At 34.0% G+C, this 23,264-nt stretch overlaps 1 protein-coding gene across 1 annotated transcript; it reads left to right on the top strand.

Moving 5' to 3' along the window:
* The first annotated feature begins 3,895 nt into the window (after positions 1-3,895).
* Positions 3,896-4,910, top strand: LOC18444013 (dirigent protein 16). The gene has a single exon (XM_006854192.3). It carries the CDS (start codon positions 3,971-3,973, stop codon positions 4,709-4,711), a length of 741 nt encoding a protein of 246 aa, XP_006854254.1. The 5' UTR covers positions 3,896-3,970; the 3' UTR covers positions 4,712-4,910.
* Positions 4,911-23,264: the final 18,354 nt, after the last annotated feature.

Below are 23,264 nucleotides of genomic sequence, written 5' to 3'. Positions count from 1 at the left end.
TATAGAAAGTTTGTTTTAAAGAGATATGGTCAATTTGAATAGATAATAAATATTGGCCTCATCTTATTTATATTTGGTAGTATTTATTTACTTGATAATATTTGACATATCCTTATGGAATATGTGACATGGATCATGCAATTTTATGGAATACATGATATTTATTTTATTTAAATATATTGATTGAAAAATGGTTTAAGGAAAGGGAGATAATAGTTCAAGCACTTTCCATAATGTTGATGGCCCATCTATGGAATGGATGGCTCAGATCTCTCACCCCACAAGTCATCTTGATCAATGGTTTAGATTCAATCTCATGAAAGAGGCAAACTATGGGAAAACTTTAAGAACTAAACCTAAATATACATTATAAATAGGGGTGCTCTTTCCAATCTCTACACACACAAAACCTCTCTTCTCTCTCTCTACTAGAGGGGCATGCCCCACTCTCTCTCCTCCATCTTTCTCTCTCTATTTTTTTATCACCAAATTTTAGGTAGTACTCTCTCTCCTCTCTAGACCTAAGTTAATTTTGGGGGTTAAAGTTTTAGTAGAAATTTTAAAGGGTAGTTACCTAGTTTGGCCGAAATCAGCTATCCCGGTTCGAGATTGAACCTAGACCACAGATTTCGCGCCATTGAATGTGGTGACTCTGTGTGGGGTGTAAAAAGCTCGGTTGAGGTAATCTCTGACATCTTTTCTTTTAATTGTCAGTTCTTTTATTTTATATTCTCAAACATACTATTAGGTTGTATGAATGACATCAAGTAGTTGAGATTTATTTGATGTGTTATTTATTTTTGGAATTTCTATTGTTTGTAATAAGGCCATCTGTGAGTAATCTTGTTGCCAAAATTACAAGGGGTGATTATTATTTAAAAAAAAAAAATTATTTCTCCAACAAAAGATCACATAGGACTTTCTTTCACCTTCTACTGTTAAGGTGATTAATGTAAGGAAAGTAGGTGTCAAGGAAATGTATGCAGATACTGAAATCAACCTTAGTAGCTACCTTCAACCTCTAGATTGATGAGATTGCGGGTTTGGTGTTCAATAACATAGATAGAAAATGAGGGAATATTTGCAATAAAAAAAAATTCCTCCAAAACTAGACTCTTTTCATGTGAAAATCAGAAGAAGATACTTAGCGGGCTTTCAAGTAAAGATTCTGGACGTTTAAGGGCTCAATTTTGTTGTTGGAGAAGTCATCTCCTAAATCCAGCCACTCTTATTTACACCCTCAATAATCTATGCTAGCATTTTGTGGTCCTATTTGTTGGGAATTAAGAACCGTCTTGTACTTGAAAACATGAATCGCGAATATTGAATCATACCTAGATCGTTTACTTAGCTGGTTAGAAACAAAATCAGCAAGAGCACGGACTTTAAAATCGGGATGAGAACTAATAGATAAGAACGCATACACCACAAAAATACAAAAATGGAAGTGGATACGTCTACTAGTAAGCAGGCAAACATATTCATTAAACAATACAGTGTGTGTTTGGTTTAAGGGGAGAGAGACTAAAAAAACACAAAAAAACAAGAAGCAAAAAACAAAAAACAAAAAACAAAAAACAAAAAACAAAAAACAAAAGAGAAAAAAAGAAGAAACCATAAAGGCATATGATCTGATTGGAATGGTAAGCTGGTGATTGTGTTGTCACGATGGAGATTTGGAGATTTTGAGGCTGGTGACACCAAAATCAACACCCCATAGAATGTTCTTTTCTAAAGGAAGATTGACTTGAATAAAGAAGGATGTACATGATTATACTAGTTGTAGAGACTTGATTGAAATTATTTTTTATTTTATGGGATGTAAATTCTAATATTTTATAGTTATATTATATATGTTTTATGTCGGATTGTATACTATAAGACCGTTTACCTTTGCTACAAGAAGGTCACAAATACCTTAAGCCATCTGATTTCAAATTAGATAACGTACTTTGTGTAACAAAGTTCGAGAACATCCGATTTGAAATCTGAAGGATAAGAGTGATTATGACCTCCTTATGTAAAAATTAAGGGATTGTATACAATAAGACCATTTACATGTGGTACAAAAAGGTCACTATTACTTATAATCATCTGATGTGAATATAATAGCTTGGGTGTGTCAAAAAGTTCGATAAAATTCCTTTTGAACTTTGAGCTTGATCAATAGAATAATTGTAACCACCCAATTTCACATTCAATGGTCAAGATTAATTGTGACCACTTTGTATCAAAGGCAAATGGTCTCATTGTATACTTTTCCAAAAAAATAAAGGATGCGGTTTGCATAGAGTTGAGGCTCTAAACAATCAAAGCAAAGTGCACCTTCAAATATTGTTGAGAAATGTGGTTTCAATATTGAAACTTTTTGTGATAGCCTTAAAATATATTTTTATTTTTTAATTATAAAATTTAAAACTTCAAAAATAGTATAGATTAAGCAAATCTATGAAAACTTGAAACTCTTGAATATTGACGGTCCAAAAATGCATTACAATATGCACTATTTTCAAAACTTAAAATCTATTTTTTTCTCATGTCCATGCATCTTGATGTCGAGATGATCAATTTGAGGATATTTGGGCATCAAAATAGACTCTTCTAGTGAAATTTTTGAGGTGAGTTTTAATTTAATTTTTTAGAGCCTTGGCTCTATATAAACTTTTTCCTGAAAGAATTGTTATGCAATATAATAAAGGATTGTATACAATGAGACCATTTACATTTGACATAAGGAGGTCACAATTACTTACAACCATTTGATGAAATTGATAGCTTGAGTGTGTCACAAATTAAAAAAAAAATTTATTTTGAAGTTTGAGCTTGGCTAATGAAATAAATTAAGCCATCTAATTTCATATCAATGATCAAGATTAACTGTGACTACTATGTACTAAAGATAAATGGTATTATTATATACTTTTCCATATAATAAAAGCGCGTCTAAATTTATTATGGGACGGGGTTTCTAAGACACTGCCCACTCTACGACACATCTAAAGTTCATTTTAAAGATGGATTTTAGATCCAAATTTGTAAGAGAGATGTGATCTAGGCCATGGTGATTTTGACTATGAAAAAGAAATAAAATAAAAAAAATTATGAATATTTTGGAACCATCTAGTTGGGTGCCCTTTTGTTTACATCCATCTTTAAAGTGGACGTTTGATGTTCAGGTTACTCATGTGTCGCTTGTCTCCCAAAATTCTTTCCCTTTATTATACAAAGTAGGGCAAGACCACGCAAACTTATATGGACGATTTTGTAAGCACGTTTTTTATTATTTTTCAACGCTACTCTTTATTGAAGTTTTATTTTTTAAAAAAGTATACAAAAAAATTATTTATTTTTTATACAAGGGGGTCACAATATTTCGTATTCGTTACAAGATGACTTGAAAATCATTTTCAACACTAAAATTTCCAACTAAAACAATGTTACAGATCTTTATGAACCTTTATTTTTAGGGCGAAATAAACGGTTTAGATAATTTGCTACAATATATACTATTTTTAGAGCTTGAAATTTTATTTTTTTCTCCTACATAATGTCCAAGTCGAGATGATCGATATATAGGTTTTCTAATTCTTGAATTGTAATTTTGGATGAATTATGAAGCGAGGTTTTACTAACTTTGATAGGGCTGCAACCCTATCAAACCATTTTCCAAACCAAACAGTGTATTCATTAAATATGGTAACAATGCACATAACATATTGCTAGGAAGACCCACCTTCATTTCAACCTCCTAACAACTCTTTTCTCCTAATCCCAAAGCTAACACACTACACATCTTTAAACCACTTCACTTTCGAATTCACCCAACCACTCCATCCAATTCTTTTCCTTTTTAAGCTCCTCTCCCTCCATGCAAAATCCAACCCCCTCTTTTCCCTTCAAAATCAAAACCAACCCAAGATTTGGTCTCTAGCTCCCCTACTTGTACCAGCACAATAACTTAACCAACAACATGATGAAGAACTTAGCTAACTTCTTGTTCTTGGTCATCACCATAGCCGACATAGCCGGGAGCCTCGCCGTAGATCCCGCCCCTCCGGCCGACAAGGGCGAACCTGACCTAGAATTCCACATGCATGACATACTGGGAGGTAGTAACCCTACCGCTAGACCAGTTACAGGATTACTGGGAAACATCTATAGTGGCCAAGTGCCATTTGCTAGGCCAATCGGGTTCAATATTCCTAGAGGTGGGGTCGCCATCCCAAATGCCGATGGTACGATCCCAACCTTTAATGGAAACAATGGGATCCCTCTAGGCACGGGATTGTCTGGCACATCGTTTGCAGGATCCGCAACTCCTAAGAGTCAGACACAACTCAGTCCCGATGGTCTGGGATTAGGGTTCGGGACGATTACAGTAATCGATGATATATTGACTGCAGGCCCGGATCTAGGGGCCCAGCCGATAGGCCGGGCCCAAGGGGTGTATGTTGCCAGCTCAGCAGATGGTAGCACACAGATGATGGCATTTACAGCAATGTTGGAGGGGGGAGAGTATGGTGATAGTATGAACTTCTTTGGAGTATATAATGTGGGGTCCACCTCATGCCGTCTATCGGTGACCGGAGGAACGGGGAAATTCAAGAATGCTTCAGGTTTCGCCGAGGTTCGGTCGCTCTTTCCTTCCGGCCAGCATGTGACCGATGGTGTCGAGACGTTGCTCAAGATATCTGTGCATCTCATTTACTAGGGAGTATGATGAGAGTGGTTTTTTACCTAAGTATGGACTATATAAAGTATGTGTGGGGCCGAGGTCTGGTTTGTTGTTAAGCATAGGGGTTGAGAAAATCTAGGAATTTCTCAAATATGAGTGAGAACATAATTGGGTTGACTTGTTTTGTGATTCTTCTATGGTATGGATTTGCTCTTAAATATTGGACTTTCTTAAATGATTCTATGCTCCAACAGGAGCAAATTGTCCATTTGTTCCCTCAAGGAAACCCAAACCTAGGGTAGTTTTAGGACCCCAAATTTTGGGATGTATCATCTCCAACCTAATCACCAACTCAAAAGAAAAGAAAAAAGAGAAGGAAAAAAAAAAATCAAATGCACTTTCGGTGGGCGTGAAAAACATTTGGCTCCAAAATTAGATATAGACAGTCCAATTATTGGATAGCAAGATCTAATGTCGTTATTTGAAAATAATGATCCGGTGACGAATAAAAGGATCCTAAATTCAGAACAATAAACTCTTATAAATAGTTGTGTTAACAAAGGAAGCAAGTGAACAGTGTGCTCGCGTACCAGTATAGTACACGCGCTGGACTTTTGGAAAGAACGGTGTTGTGGCATGATATTTTGATGGAGATGCGGATGGGGTCTCTATGAGTCAGCTGACTCATATGTACACGTGCAGGCCCCCTCTAAAATTGACTTTAAAATTGGATTTTTGATCTAAAATTTTAGGGATTTATTATCTAAGCCAAGCTCATCATAAAAATAAAAAAAAATAAAATTAAATACGTTTTTTTAAAGATGTTTTTGGCACTGTCCATATTTAATTTGACATGCATTTTACACAACGTCCATCTTAAAGATTGATGTTGAAGAGTCAGCGGGCTCTTGCACCTCGAACACTTTTCCTGTGGTCGCAAGTTCGACGCCTAAAAGCAATCAAGATGAAGTCCAATGCTACAAACTTTATTCTCTCTTTTTTACACATATAAAACAGCCCTCTTAGAATTGTTTTTACAATCGAAAAGTATGTTTTCTATAAATACTAGTGTAAAATTCCATAAAGAGAATTAAATCAAAACACCCACTTTTATTTCTAAGAAAAACCAATTTATGTTATCAATATAAATAATAATAATAACAATAATAATAATAATAACAAAGCAAATCAAGCAAAACCACTAATTTGAAAATCTCAATTCATAGAATAAGGCAAGATAGGAAACCAATTTGATACATATTAATAAAGTCTACCATATTTAAAAATTGCAATATATGTTTTTCCAAACTTGAAATGGCATGCATGCGTGTGATAAATCTTGCATGTGAACAACATGAATTGATTATCAATATGGGCTGAAATTCAGGATCGTTGTGAGGATTTGTTGGTGTCTTTTCAGCATATGTATCGAGACGCAAATTCTATTGCGGATGGTCTCGCAAAATATGGTGCGAGTTCGGAAGTGCTCTTGGTTTCTGAGGATTTTGATGTATATTTAAGTATCTTGTATCCTGCTATCTTTTTAATAAAATAAAGTAAGTTTGTAAAAATAGAAAAATAAAAAAAAATAAGAACTTATGAAAAACAAAGGTACTTATCATATGGAAGCCTACATACCATTAATAACTCTTCGGCATCATGATACATATCTCTACTCATCATAGGCAACCCTCCATACCACTGACTTGGTTTCTCCAAATGGTCTGTGCCTTACACTCTACAAAAGGAAAATGGACAAAAAGGTAAGAAATTCAACCTAGTTTTGCTTGAAGAATGCCCTAAGTCCATGAAAGCATGTAAAGGAGTGCGACTTTTCTAGTTGGGTCGATAACAGGTTGAAAAGTCTGTCTTGGTGGCATCTTTGGGTTGGGCATTGTTGGATTCTCTTTAGTTTTTGGACATGGTTTCTTTGAGTCCATGTAGAAATGTGTCCCCTCTTAAAAAATCAATTTTTGAGATGGATTTTTTAACCCAATTTCTATGGACATATATTCTCTAACCTAGAGATTTTGAATATGAATAAATAAATAAATTTAAATTTAAAAATTAAAATTTTAAAAATTATATTTTATGAAGAAAACTTTTGGACTATAAATTTCAACTATTTTTAGATGAACCACATATATGCATCTATCTTTAACATGGATGCTTTATACCTCGGGGGAAGAAAATGTAGAAATGCATTACCAGACACATGGAAAAAATTTCCTTACTTTTTTTTCTTGATACTTTTTGTAGTAGTGGTGCTGGTTTTTCTAGTTGGTCCTTGTGGAGATTTATTAATTTTTGGAAATTCAAATCTCTTATATACAGTCAAATTCTGAGCATGGAAAAGGTCGGCCTCACAGCTTTCCTTCTATGATACACCTATCGCTTCAACTAGCGATTTATGATAGGACCTGGTTTTTATGTGGCCAAGCCTGCATATTTAGAAATGTGGGCCTATTAATACATCTATTTTTTAGATGGAGTTTTGGACTTAATTTTTAAGGACATGTAATATCCAACATGGAGATCATTAATATGAAAAATAAGTATATTTTAAAAATTAAAAATAATAATTCTAATAAAAAAACATTTGGATCGTTAGTTTCCATTGTTTTTAGATGGAACACCTACTTGCGTCCATCTTTAAAATGGATGCCTAACACGTTTTGGACCGCATATGTAGTCACGAGGTCCAACTCACATAAAACAATTTTCCTTTACCATAACTAAAAGTTTGAAAAGAGAAGTTTCAAAATAAATTTCAAAGATATTAAAAGCTTCGAAAAATAACACAAACAAAGAGAAGTAGATTTAAAGTGGCCTATGTGGTCAAGTTAGGCCACGAGCCTAACACCTGGAGTTGGGGACTGGGTCAGACTGAGGCGGTAGATGTGACCTTTCCCCTCTAGTTTGTGAAGATGTCTTGAGGCCGAAACACTCAGAGTAGAGTTTGAGTTTTGTTTGAATTGAGGATTAATTTGAGACTGTAGAGGTGGGGATTGAGGCTAAGGATTGTCTATGGTTATATAATGTTTTCACCTTAATCGGATGGAAAAGAGATTTAGGGTACTTAGGGCCTGAATTGATTAGGTTAGGGTTCCTTGTCTCGTAGGTTGTCTTAAGGCTTTATGGGAGTCGAGGTTTATGCCTAGAGCTAGGATTTCGAGGTTAGGATAGGGCACCTGTGGATATAAAGGTGAGGTAGAGAAAAGATACGTAAAATCCCTAATAGTCCCTAAATGAGGGTTTTTACAGTTTAGGGATTACAAGAGACCTAACCCCTTTAAGAGGAAGGTTTTGATATTTGAGAGGGAGGTTTCAATTTTTAAGAGGGAGGTTTTGGTGTTTAAGGAGGAGGTTTGGGCTTTTAAGAAGGGGGGCTTGGTTAGCGAGGTTTTGGCTTTTAAGAAGGGGGGCTTGGTTAGCCGTATATATATATATATATATTAATATGTTTTTTATTATTGAATGGTTCAAAATAAGGGTTTGGGTTAATTGGTTTACTTGATAGTGATTAGGAGGTTGTGGTGTAGGGATGTCTCCTAATCGAGGTTTGAATGGTTTTATAAGTGGTTTCTCCTAATTATGAAAGTTTTATAAGTGGTTTCTCCTAATTAAGCAAGTTTTATCGTAGTTTATCCTAATTTAGTGAGTCTTCCTAATGGATTAGATGATTAGTTAGTTTTTAGGTTAGAAAGATGGTTAAGTAATTAGAGTTTCTCTAATGATAGGGCTTCCATGGCATTTACAGGATGTTGCTTAGGATGTCAAGAGGATGGGATTAGGTGCAATGTTGACTACTAGCCTAGTATGGTCTTTATCATGGTTCCAATAGGATTAAGGTATTTAGGATTGCCAAGATATTAGGTTTAAGGAAGGCTTCTAGGTTTAGGTCATATGGTTTAAGGGTTGAAGCACCTAGAGATCCCCTCAGCCAAAGTGGGGTGTTCACAAAAGATCAATCCCAAAATATGTATATTTACAGCAAGAGCCAGTTAAGTATAAGACTTGGCATTGAAATAGAGAAAAACAAATTAGAGATGCCTTCATATTTTGGGTTCCAAATGCTGAATTGTGCGCCTGTCAGCTCGACCCTCTATCATCAACATCGTACAATTCAAACAATTGACCGTTATGGTCAATTCCATCAATGTTAAAGGAAAATTTGTACACTTTGTATGTGGTGCACTTTGTATGCTACTTGTATTATAGCGTATGATTACTAGCGCTACATGTACGATGGCATATGATTCCTTTTATGACTTGCCCACAGTTTCAAAATTCTATGATTCCTTTTATGACTTGCCCACAGTTTCAAAATTCACTGATCCGGATTGGGAGACACTAATCTGAATGGGAATTAGTGGGGACGAACCCGGTTCTTGTCAAAACTAGGAATAATTTAATTACCATAGACTCCCTAAGTCCCATTAAAGAATCAGGGGAGTATGTCAGGGAACCGGGAGATCCAGATTGTCTGAATTGCCTAGTTTCTGCCCATTTTATTCGTTACTTTTTTTTATTTTTTATTTTCAAAATAAAAACATTATTTAACTTTTTTGGTGATATTTCCCACATTGGATAATCAGTCCAGTATGGCATTTTTGAATTACCTGTTCGTTGATCCAGACTAGATTTTCCAAAGGCCAGCTGATCCACTAATCGAAACATAGGATTTGCCCATTTAACTACTAGTCCATTGAAAATGGGAAAGGTTCATTTTGTCGAACTCATGACTCCACCGGGGTGGTTCAGGGGTTTAAGATCTAAAATATATCGTAAGTCACTTAGAATGCATCTCAGCTTTATACCAAGGAAAAATTACGTCCTCGCTGTTTTAATCTCCCGGTTTAAAGATTTAGTACATAAATGTGTTATTCATCGCCATATTTTTTTTATTTTTTTTTTCAATTTTATCTCGGTCCCATATTTTAAACATCAGACTGAAAATATTAAATATTGTCAAAATTTTTTGAAGTTTGGGACTGGTCAATTGGCTGAGGGGCATTTTGGAGACGATCAAATATTGGACAACCCTAAAAGTTAGGGTACTCGTACCCTTTTAGGTCGGTGGAATGTTTGACACATCAAATTACCCTAAACCTTGCAAAACGAGGTTTAAAAGGCGATCTGATGTCATTCTTATTATATAAAAAAGAAAGGTGGTCTGTTGTCATAAACATCAAATGCCTATATTACTACATATGAGAGGAATTCCGATATTCAAAACATCGGACCGTTAGTTGCAATATTGTGATGCCATTCAATATTATGCCATTTAGACGCTTGTCGATGAGACTTCAATTGGAGGATATCTGCATAAAGAATGTAAAACCTAGTCACTATTTGTTTTGAAAAAGTATTGTTGATTGACAACAAGTTCATGGGTTTAATTGGTTAGCGCTTGATGATTTGCAACATTGTGTCCGAGGCTCAATTAGTAAAGGCCTCTCCCCCACTTACTCACGCCAAAAAAAAAATGTATAGTTGATTGTTTTAACTTGCACATGATATTTCAAGGTCATGTAAATGATTCAAAATGTGGTGATTAAATATGGCGATTACATGTAAAAGATTCAAAATATGTGTTTTATATGCAAACCACAACACTTTGACCTACAACTAATTGCAACACTTTGTCATGCAATATGGTTAATTCATCCCCAGAATTTTCATGTGGCATCTCTAATAAGTTTTAATTGCTTTCTCTTGGATATTTCTAGGAACCAGGTTTTGGTACTTTGCATGCATTATATGGAAGTGTTCAAATGGTTCTATCTCCACTAGGTAGGAACTTTACTCTCAATAACGGTCCGTTGGTCCAATATCGGACCGCTCGATGTTGTTCAAGCATTACATCGGTTCGATGTTTGAGACATTGGATGGATTAAAAGTGAAAATTTTCCTTAGTGCTGAGTGGTCCGATGTTTTGCACGTTGATATGTATGACGCCAAACATGTGGCTTAAAGTTTAAGGCAATTGGATGTTTTAAACATGGGACCTCCCTACAAACAGTCACCTTTTACGTTTTTTCAATTGGACAGCCCTATGAAAATAAAAAGTAGAAAAATAAAATTAAATATTTCATTCAATATTTGAAACATCGGATCCAACGCAAAGATGAAAAAAAAACAAATTTATGTGGGAAGGATCTCCGAATAAACATCACATATTAACATACTTTTTTTGTTATATCGGGAGAATAAAGCGGTTCGGACATAATTTTCCCTTGTATCAATGATTTTGCATTTCAAAAACCTCATAATCAAGGAAGAACAAAAATGAACAATTCAAAAAGAAAGTTAAAGATAGACTATGTTTAAATTTTAAGATAGACTATGTTTAAGTTTCAAAATCTATTTTTTTTTGTTTCAAGTTCATTGTCAAAATCATGGACCTATGAAATTTATTATCCAAAAACCATCTCCCGAATGAATTTTATAGTGCTTATAAAAAGCCTGGAACGCCAATCTAGAGAATTGGTCCGAATCGGCAGATCTGGGGGTCCAGATCAGAAGATTGGAAGACCGAATCCACGGTCCAAGTTGAGTGAATGGACTAAGAAAAAATAGAAAAATAGAGAAAAAAATAAAAATAAAATAAAAATAAAAAGTTGGGCCAATTCTGACTAGTTCTCTAATAAAATCGATTGGTTCTTGATATATGGTGGGAACCAGGGTCTTACTTACCAGTCTGGATCGGGCTGTTTCGATCCAAATGGACATTTTTTAAAACCTTGATATTTTAGAAGGTTATATAGGCGCATCGGGCGACCCACCAAGACCCTACCATTTAAAAATAGAGCATCTTTTAGTAAATGTTGGGGGAAGGATAGGTTTGTCGGTTTACAATTCCGTACACGTGTATGTCCATGCACATGCCCTTATTTATTTCATATATTTATTGGATAATTATTTATTTCATATATGTGACTGCCATCAAATAACAAACTTTGTTTAGTTTTATATGCTTAAGTTTGCGGGGGAGATGGAGATTGCATCATTAAGAATTGCTTAATCTACAAAATGCAATTTGATATGTAATTATCTAAGGACATGGTTTTTATGAGTTTTAGGACTTATATGTTGAGATGTCCCTCTTCATGACCTATCTTTGAGATAGATTTTGGACCTAATTTATTAGGAATATATAACATCAAACATGGAGAGCATGAATGTCTTAAAAAGAATAAATTTTAAGAATGAAAATTAATAAAAGTTTTTAAAAAAATTTAACCCAGTGATTTTACCTTTTTTTTTTTTTTTTTTGAGAGAATACATTCTTTAAGTTTATGAGAGGGACTCTTTGGGTAAGGGATTACCTGGTGAGGTTTTGTGAAAACACATATAGAATCCTGGGGTGGTTGGGTTGGTTAAACTAATTCTTGATTAAGGCTTGACAAAGGTATTATGACATTTGTCTATGGTAACAGTAAGGGTTGGTGTGAGGTGGGTCACAAATGAGAGTACACAATCAAGGAAAGTAATATCCGGCTTTCAATTAGGGTTTTGGGAGTTGATTCTTGTGGCTTGGTTGGTTTATTGAAAGAAAGATCTATGTGATCTCTTACCGGGGAATACTTTTTTTCTTCTTTTTTTTGGGCAAAAGATCACTTATAAGTGGTCTTTATTATAATAAGATAAATTTCAAAATAAAATCAATGGTCTAGCTTCAATCTCGAATCGGAAAAGCAAATTTTGGTCAAGCCACACTAATGGAACATAAACCCATTTGATCACAAACTCAAACACTAGGTGAATTCTCTTAGCAACCTAGTTTGAGAGAGATATATTCTCTTTTTGCTAAACCCTAGAACCCTTAGCCGTAAATCCATATTTGAGAGATAGAAGAGAAGAACTTCATAACCTAACCCTTAGGTTCTTTCACAATGTGAGAGAGAGATAAACTTTCTTAGGAGAGAGAGGTAGAAAGATAAGATGTAGAGATTTTTTGATAGAGATAATCTCTTGTTATAGGCTTTGAATAAGATTAGGATTTTTTAGTGTTTTCTTTAGCTTGTCTCTTCTTGTGAGATTGAACATAGACCGTCAATTAAGGGTGAATTGTGGGGTGAGAGATATGAGTCATCTATTTTATAGATGGGCTGTCAACATTATGGAAGGTACATGAACCATTATCCCCCTTTCCTAAACCATTTTTCCATCGATATATTTAAATAAAATAAATATCATGCATTATATAAAATTGCACAATCCATGTCACATATTCCATAAGGATATGTCAAATAATATCAAGTAGATAAATACTACTAAATATAAATAAGATAAAATGCATATCAATTCAAAATGACCATATCTCTTTAAAACAAACTTGCTACAAAATAGATAAAGTCAAGATCAATATATCCGTTCCAAAATTTGACCACATGCCACAAATCAAACTTACCTTATATTAAAAGCAAACAAGAGAATCCAAAGAGGGTGGGGCATGCCACCCTTTTATGGCACATGTGGGCCCCCACCCACATGCCACATGGTGGGGCGCATGTGCACTATGAGCCCCCATGAAATATTATAAAAAAATATTATTTTTAAAATATAATAAAATAATTTAAAATATATATATTTGAATTTTTATAAGTTTGTAAGAACAATAACTGTATTTTTATAAGTCCAAAAATTACAAATAAATAATTGAGAGATTTATAAAAATTCAAATAATAAAACTAAAATCATTTCAACAATAAAATGAACACAATTAAATTAATATGATGGGAAAAGGATCCATATAGTTTTAGGAATCCAATCTGTAATAACGGGGTACTCCACCTTCAACTGTGTACTACGGACCACACTAGCTTTATGGAATCGAATCAGTGTTTCTCATGACCCACAGTCCAGTAAGGGCTTATTAGCAGGTCACCAAAGTTAGGTCGATGAATCAAAGGGTCACAATTCCAGTCTGTGGATTACAGGTCCTCCCCTAGAGACGAGTCAATGTCACCACGACCTGATGCGACCACAGCTCTATGGCGCATATGGGTATCTCTCGCACATGCATACGCTTCACCCAAAGGTGGATATCTGGCTTTCTCGAACGATCTATCAATATGCATGTCGTGTGATGACATATGGATGAGGCTTTGGCCCTCGTCTCTGTGGGCCACCATCACACACAAGCACACAAGAGTCACACAGTCTCTCGGCTCACTCATTCAGGCATGTTCTCCGACCTCATTAAGGGCTAACCCAAAGACCCTCATCGGTCTGTTCTTCATGCTCAGGTAACATGGGTTTTTTCCAATCGACTGGCCTAGATCGTTAAGCACAGATCGGTATCAGTAAACCATCGTTTACTTAGTATGGTCTACGAGGGACCACACTCCCACTGAGTTCATGTTCCACTATATCATTTTATTTTACAAGCACTCATAAGGCTTTTAAAAGGCTTTTAAAGGCCACATAAACCCAACATTTATAAGTTCCAAACATTAATATTGTTTTTTATACTTTTGTAGTTTGTGATTTTATGCATTATTTTCAACATTCAAGTAATATAAAGTCTTACTAAGCAATCAAAAGTTGGCAAACTCCCATAAAGTCGGACCTAAATTGGGTTTCCATTTTGTAATGACATCTTCCTCAAAGTTAAAATCAAGTCAAGTCATCTTTCACAATTGAGGGATCCCAAGCATCCCTTAAACCCCAAATTTCCAACCATGTGCCTAATATTTAAAGAAGTCTCAACACTCGACATGTTTCCATTCCCTTGGTTTTTAACCATTTCAAAAAGCACCCACATTGAGTATATGGAAAAGCCATTTCTTTAGGCCATTCCAATCATTTTAAACAACATCATACTAATACAAAATCCAATTGATCTTGAAAAGAGGGACCAAGTTTATGAATACATGCATGTGGACCAATTTTAATGAACCCCCCCCCCCCCCCCCCCCCCCCCCACCCCCAACCACAAACTACTTATTAAACTCATGGCATTCAAATGGAACCAAAGCTGTGTTGTTGAGGTATAAAATAAACTTTGGTTTTTGTAGTTATCCAATGCAACCTACTTCCACACCATTTTTATAAGAGGCATCCCTGCCAACCTAGCTCTTTACTCTTTCCTTTTTTTAAAAAAAAAAAAAAAATTAACCCCAAGACTTGAGGATTAAAATAAATCAAGAGTCACAGAAGGAATCCTTAGAATAAAAAAAAAAAAGAGAAACATTTCCTTAAGAACTCTCCACCCTTTTTCTTGGAATATGTAACAGGGCTTGTATGCCTAATTACCTATTCTTCCAAGGCCAAAAAGGAGAGAAGCTTTTGATAGTTTAAGGAATCCCTAGGCTTCTTAGATGAAAAGGGTTAAAAAATAGGACCAACAACTTGATCACTGTAAAAATGTAAGGATAGGTTCTTTTTTCTATGAAGTCTATGAAATAAAGACGCTGAATCAGCCCGTTGTTGGTGTTTATTCAGTTGGAAGCACACTCAACAATGGTCAAATAGACAAACCTGCTACTATATAGTAAGATATGTTGGGTCTGTTTTTCCTATGTTAGGTTAGCTGGATTTGAACCTTGGAGGATGTGATGGGTCTTTTGCAAATTCTAAGAAATTGTTGATGGTCAAGTTGTTTTATTAAATGATTCAGATGGCTTAAATACATGCAGAGAGAGAGAGAGAGAGGGATTAGTTATTTTCTTCCATCCTACTGTCAAAGGGTATACCCTAAATGGAAAAAGTTTGCATAAGGGTGAAGCCTAAATAATCCAAATAAGGCGCACCTCAAATATTGACTAAAAGGAGTTCTTTTGATGCTGAAGAACTAATAATTCGATCATCTCGACCTCAAAACGTATGGACATGAGAAAAAATAGATCTCAACTATGGGAAACAATGCATCTTGTAATGTAGTACCTAGACCGTAAGTTTTTAATATTTTCAAGTGTTTATAAATCTGCTCGATCTATATTATTTTTTAATCTTTAATTTTATAATTAGATATGAAAATAAATTTTCAGGCCTACATAAAGATTTAGGATATTAAAACAAGAATAATGACACTATGAGACCCTCCCACATCCATGTGAGTAAGACCTCAAAGGATCACCATTAAACTTTGACATAGATCTTTAGAAAAGTTATCAAATGGATGTGGGACTTGGGTAAATGAGTTTATTGATAACTTTTCTAAAGACCTGTATCAAAATTTAATGGTGATCATTTAAGATCCTACTTACATAGGTATGGGAGGGTCTCATAGTATCATTACTCTTAAAACAATATATTTCGATACTATTTGAAGGTGTGCCTAACTTTGATTGTTTAAGACCTCGGCCTTATATAAAGCACACCCCTTTGGCACTTAGACGTGTGAGGATTTATCATGCTCATTTGAACCAGGGTTTCATAGACTGAAAATCAGTCACTATGACTATTGTAACGGTGACTCCAACGCCGTTCAATGAGAGGGAGACCTGCCCTTTATGCATAAAAAAATGACAGGCATATTCGTCAACTTTAAATAATTAAAATAAGACGCACCTCCAAAAACCCCTGCTAATGCAGATTTGGTGTTGCAAACATTTACAATGTCTTGAAAATATATTTCGATCCCTAATTGAAATTTAAAGCTTCAAAAATAAGGGTGTGGTTTGTATAAGGCGCTAACTTTGAACAATCAAAGTAAGGTTCACTTTCAAGCCGCATTGAAAGATATAATTTTGGAATATAAAGACCTGCAATGGCTGAAAATTTAGTTTTACCTGTAATTATGAAATTTAAAGTTTAAAAAATAATACAAATCAAGCAGATCTAAAAACACTTGAAAATTTTAAAAATTGATAGTTAAGATAATGTATTAGAAGATGCATTATTTTCATGACTTGGAATTCACTCTTTTTTCATATTCATACATCTCGAGGTCGAGATAATCAATTGGAGATTTTCTACAATTAAACAACTTATTTCTATGAGTTTTTTAGGTGCGTATTATTCCTATAGCATCAGGTTCACATTGACTAACTTTTTCCCTAAAAATAGTGCAATTCAGTTTTATTAACACTTGAAAATCTAAAAAAGCAAATTAATAATTCTCTGTTACAAGATCCACTACTTTTGGAACTTGCAATCATTTTTATTTTCATATCTATACATACATGTAGGTCAAGACAATTAATTGAAGGGTTATTCAGTGTCGGTACATTTTTTTGGTTAAATTTTCTCCCACTATTAAAAGGCCTTGTACTTTACATAGATGGCACGAAAGTTGCTCTATAAGATATCAAGATAATCACGATTTATATAACGCCCTCTACATATGTTATAACACCCCTTATTGCTTTTAGTGTTTTTTATTTTTCTCCCTTAAATACCCGTTCATTTAAAAATTTTATGATTCAAAAATTCTAATATTTTCCTTTTTCCATTATCACCATGTAGTGAGAACTTCCCCTACCAAGTAACTTATAAATAACCTTCAAACCTTGTTATTTTGTTGAACCACCACAAAACTTGAGCATACAAAAAGTCTTCCATTTCCTCCTTAATTTGGTATTTATATATAATTCACCCTTAATTAAATTTGTACTAATTTTATGTTTTTTTGGTAATTCAGTTGGGAAGACACACCCCAATTAATTGGAAAAAGGTTAAAATGATGATGATGAGTGGGGAAGACAAGCATCTACCCCTTTTCTCAGATAGATTTGGGAGTTAGCTATTTTAAGAGTTAGCTTTTTTGAAGATGTCAATAGGTAATGTCAGCAGGATGAAAACCACAACATGATAACTAGGTTGGCGACCTAGCCCCTTTCCTTGGTATTACAGGATTTTGACACTCATTTGTATTGAGGGATGCCTTCTTCTTGCAAACCAAGTGGCACTATCCCCCCATACAAAGAAATAGAGATCCAACTTTGACAAATGGATCTCCACTTAGAAAAGTCCCTATCAAAAATAAATAAATAAATAAAAAAGGAAAAAAAAGAAAGAAGAAGTATAAAACTACTAAATTACATGAGAAAACACCTAACCACTAATAGAAACTTTATTTTGGAAATATATTTTGTGAAGAGTTTGTTTTTCATCAAAATTACTTTCTCTAAATATTATTTTAAAAGAGCAAGGCGAAGGCCCAAAAAGATATGGATAGAAATAGTGAGGCAAGATCCTTGATAGAGCAGAATGACGAAACAATATTCATGTAGCCGAACTCAAATAGTTGGGATAAGGCTTGAATGATGACGATGATTTAGAAAAAAAATTAGTTAATAGAAGAAACCACTCCATTTTGTGAAACCTTACTGCCCAAGTTGCCTACTATTTTGGAAAACTTAATCTTTATTTGTTTTTTTAAGAAATAAAACATTAATTGGGACCTATTTCATAAAAAGGTTCAGTTGGCATACGAACGCCTTCGAAGGTGTAGAGGTACGGTGCCCTTCGAATTTTATCATGGTATATAATTTTGCTGTAAAATTTTATTAAGATTATCTCAAAATCTATTTTATATCAAATTATAAATTTTAAATTTCAAAAATAGTTAAAATCAACTAGATCTATAAACATATGAAAATCTTGAAAATTGACAGTGTAGATAATATGTTGTAAAATATACTATTTCTTAGACTTAAAAATCTTTTTATTTTTCATAGTCATACATCTCGATGTCGAGATGATCAATCAAGGGATTTTTCAACATTAAAAGTACCTTTTTCGATGGATTTTTTAAGGGCGTTTGTAGCTCTACAACAAGATAGCATCCTTATATAAACTTTTCCCTTGAGAAAATCAGATGAAAAGTTTGGATTTACCTAACACAAGCATGTGCTTTTGGTCCAAATTATATATCCAAACAAACTTTAAACAAATAAATGAGCAAAAGTGGGTACAGTTCAAACCTCCAAGAGATAATAATAATAAAAATAAACAAGGCAAGCTAGACATGATCACTAAAATCCAATAAAATAAGAGAAGAAGAAGACGGTCCTGTCATTTTTTGTCCCTGACAGGTGTCATGCTTGTGAGATGTGGACGCTAGTGTAAGATAAAATGGGCGGTGGAGATGCAATGACCCCACATAACAAAGTGGGCTTGATGAGTGAAAAAGATAGAAAGAGTTGGCATGGGTCATAGGCACCATGAGTGCCATGGTGTTGGTGCACTCTCAATGTGGCTGCCACTTTGAGGGGCAATAAACCAAAAAGGAAAGAAGAAGTTGTACAAATACTTAACAGTCATCAATTTCATGTGCTTAGATAGGGCTGGCAAATGGCCGGGCAGCCTGGCCCGGTTAGCCAGCCCTAAAAAAGTAGGACCTGTGTCACAAGCCCTGGCCCGAGGGCGGACTAAGGCTGGTATCGATCTGGCCCGGCCGAGTCAGCCCGGCCCTAAAAAAAGTAAGGCCTGTGCTATAAACTGCAGCCCGATGGGCCGGGCTAGGGCCAATGCCAACAAGGTCGGGGCAGGATTGGGCCGGCCCTATGGAGACAAGGGCCATGGCTAGCCCGGCTGGCCTGTTGCTGCTCTTATACTTCGAGAAACTTGGGTTTCTTTCAAAAGAATTTAACGAAATTTAAAAAAAATAAAAAATAAAAATAAAAAGAAAAAAATGAGTAAAAAAAAGGGTTTTATAAGAGTCACATGGCACGCCTGCCGGCCACCGAGGCTTCAAATTCAGGCCCCCTGGCCTTCAACTTGAGATCGGAGGATTTGCCATGATTATGTGAAGGATTTTCATGTCCTTAAAAGTGTCTAATCTTTTACTTATCAGTCAAAATTAATGGTATTATATCTCCTTTTATCTTACCATAAAGTATGTTCATTGGATGGCCCTGCTTAACTTCAATAATTAATAATTGTTTCATCAATAATAAAAGAAAAAGGGTTATTGGTTATCACGTTTTCTTTGAAACCATTATTCAATATTAGTAGAGATCTATTTCTAATGATTGAGATGACAAAAAAATAAGCATTATTTTATGAAAAAATAGAAATCTGCACGTAAGTGAGCATGCCTTCTTAAAAAACCATAAGTTTATACGACTATAATGTTTTGAATTTACTTTGGCTTTGTGTATGTTGTTTGTATGGAGATGAAATTTCGTAGGGGTGGCTTTGTGTCTATTGCTTGTATGCTATAAGAAATTAACATATTCTTTTGAAGGAATTTGAGGAGATAATATTTCTTGAGGATCATAATTTTATTTCCTTGGAAGTTCTTGATAACTTTTGTATTTCCTCAATCTCATGACAAATATTTTCAATATTTTTTGTCTAAACCTTATTTTCTTTCTCAATCTTCAACATTAGCGGGTTTTAAAACCCCAAGAAATAATTCATTAAAATTTTAGCCAAAAGATTATATGCTCCAACATATCCAAGATTCACTCCCTCGAGTAGGAACTCAAAATTTTGGGATTTAACCTCCTCAAACTAGCAATAACCTAAAAGAACTAATATATATATATATATATATATATATATATATATATATATATATATATATATATATATATATATATATATATATATAGAGAGAGAGAGAGAGAGAGAGAGAGAGAGAGATATGTGCCAAAAGAAATAACATCCAAAGACGGCAGAAACCGTTCAATTTTCGAATGATCAGATATTTTTTAGGTATTGAGGAACTCAAATATAGTTTGTTTTTAAAAAGACTCATTCATTGATTCTAAAAGTATATTTTAAATTTTCAAATTAGAGTGATTTACGTATGGGTGCAGTTTATATAGATCCAAGGCTCTAAACAATCAAATTTGAGCCCACCTTCAAATAGTACCGAGAAATATGGTTTCAATGTCTGAAAGTTTTGTGATAGCCTTAAATTATATTTTCATCTTTAGTTATAAAATTTAAATCTTCAAAAAGAGTGTATATCGATCAGATCTATGAAAACTTGAAAATCTTAATAATTGAGATGATCAGTTTGATGATATTCGGGCATCAAAACGACCTATTCTAATAAATCTTTTGAAGTAGGCTCTAATTTGATTGTTTAGAGCCTAGGCTCTATATAAACTTTTCCCTTTAGGTATAGACCTTAAATTTTTTTCTAAAATAAGAAATGTTGTGGAAATTACAAAAAAAATCAGTCAATTATTTTTTTCAAAATTTCCCCACAGTCCGAAAACATATGTGAACCAAATTTTAATTATTATTTTGTTTAACTTTTTTCATTAATAGGGCACTACCCAATGGAGCATATATATGATAGGATCCCGCAGGAGTATGCTCCACATGCTCAATGGAGCTGGCTTAGTTTCTCTTTCCTAAGTCCTAACAAATATGAATAATAGCATTTATTATCTCTTTTTTGTGCTTTTTTGAATCACCTTCAAACTTTTGCATTACTTTAAAAAGTTCTTTAGAAAGATTTATGAGTGTCCTATTTAGAAAAAGGTGTGGTTTGTATAGAGCCTAAGCTCTAAAAAATCAAATTAGAGCCTATCTTCAAATAGTGTCAAGAAAAGTGGTCTCAATATTGAAAATCTTTATGATAGTATTAAAATATATTTTTATCTTTATTTATAAAGTTTAAAGCTTCAAAAATAGTGTAGATCGAGTAGATTTATGAAAATTTAAACTTGAAAATTGACCATCAAAAATAAATTAAAAAATGCATTATTTCTAAAACTTGAAATCCATGTTTTGCGTCCGTACACGGTGATGTTAAGATGAACAATTCGAGGATCAAAACAATCTTTTCTAATGAAATTTTTGGGGTAGGCTCTAATTTGATATATTAGACTTTTCCCTTTAAAAAATGTCTTTATTTAAAGTGTCATAAAGGTATTTTAAGGAAGTTCAAGTTCTATGAAAAGTCAAGGTTGGTATATATCCATGTACAGCTTAAGGTATCGGTATTCCTACCAAATATGGCATTTTTAGCTTTGGCTTGGAAGCCGAGCCGAGAGGATACTGCTCGCCGCGTAAGCCATGACGTAAGGAAATTGCGAGAGAGAGATGAATCATGCTCTCCACATGGGCTTATTTTTCATGGGAGGTTTTACCAAAATGTCCTTACCTGATCCATGATATTTCTACACTGCGCCTAATTTATTTGGCTCATGAGTGTGTATACCAATGTTTTAAAATCCAGATTAGTTTAATGTTGGCCATTCGAAAAATTAGTTTGAATTGGCAAATTGACTTTAAGGATGGGTCAATAAAAATGTCAAAAAATATTGAAAAAATAAACTAAATAATAAGAAAAAATTTTGATTAATGATTTCTTGATAAAATTGGTTTGTTCCTTAATATAATTGACCGATTCTATAGGAACATGATCAATTTTTTATTTTGATTAGAAACGAGGTCGATCACTACCAATTCCCAATCTGGATTGCGGATTTTTTAGAGTATGGTGTAAGCTATGAAATAGAAGCACCTAGTAAAAACTAATTCTATTCTACAATTGACATTAAATGATCATGCCTATCATATGAATGCAATCTACCAAAGAAACCAATAAACATTTAATTACTGTTAGGAAAGGGGTTGGATCATGATGGTGGCACCCCCATACCCTATTCACTATGTTGTGCTTTTATTCCTACTTACACCACCCCACATACAACTTCAAAAAACTAACTCTTAAACCATTTTACAAAAGGAAAAAGTTTATATAAGGTTACAACTTTAAAATATAGAATCACATATGCACCTCAAAAATCTATCGAAAATGTTGTTTTAATGTTGACAAAGCCCTCTAATCAATCATCTCAACATCGAGATCTATGAATATGAAAAAAAAAAAAGTTTTTGAGTCTCGGAAATAGTGCATCTTACAACACATTATCTAGACCGTCCATTTTCAAGATTTTCATATATTTATAGATCTACTTGATTTTAACCATTTTTGAAATTTAAAATTTTCTAATTAAGTATGAAAATAGATTTTGAGATACTATTAAGATTTTTTTACAACAAAATTATATGTTATGATAAAATTTGGAGGTGCGTCTTAATTGGATTGTTTAAGGTTGCAACCTTATAGAAACCACACCCTTTAAAAAATGGGTAGGGGCCTTTCTTCCCCTTTGAATTACCCCGAAAACAAACAAAAAAAAACATTAAATTAGTGTGTAGAGACAAGGAAATGGAAGCAAATCTCTTCCCCTTTGAATTACACCGAAAACCAAAAAAAAAACATTTAATTAGTGTGTAGAGACAATGAAATGGAAGCAAAGGAACTTGTAAAAGATTCAGTTTTTGTTGAGAAGGAAATTGTTACTTTATAAACTTGGTATGCTTCTCGCTAAAGTGAATACCCTATTGTACTAGGTAAAGAGTTCGGGCTTATCCTAGGTTCAATTCCTATCAACGGTAGAGGCCCTCTCTCCACTAACTGACCCAAAAAAAACAAAAAATTCTACTATACGATGTTTATTGTCCATTAATGGTTAACTAGCTGAGAAGCTCTCTCTTCTCTGGTACGCATGAAATACTTTCATTTAATTAGGTTTGTGAAAATACTGTTGTCCATTCATTGCTAACTAGCTGAGAATCTCTCTCTTCTCTTTTGTTTGCATGAAATATTTTCATTTAAGGTTTGAGAATATTTTCACGTCAATTAGGTTTAATGTATCTTTTT

Source organism: Amborella trichopoda, chromosome 7, assembly GCF_054954075.1.
Source record: "Amborella trichopoda isolate Santa Cruz 75 chromosome 7, AtrichopodaSantaCruz75HAP2 v2.0, whole genome shotgun sequence".
In the NCBI taxonomy this organism is placed as follows: domain Eukaryota; kingdom Viridiplantae; phylum Streptophyta; class Magnoliopsida; order Amborellales; family Amborellaceae; genus Amborella; species Amborella trichopoda.
The sequence above is the reverse complement of the archived record's forward strand: the minus strand, read 5'-3'. Positions and strand labels throughout refer to the sequence as shown.

Bases quoted from the DNA above. Each gene is read 5' to 3' on its own strand.
- LOC18444013 (XM_006854192.3), top strand. From the start codon at position 3,971: ATGATGAAGAACTTAGCTAACTTCTTGTTCTTGGTCATCACCATAGCC.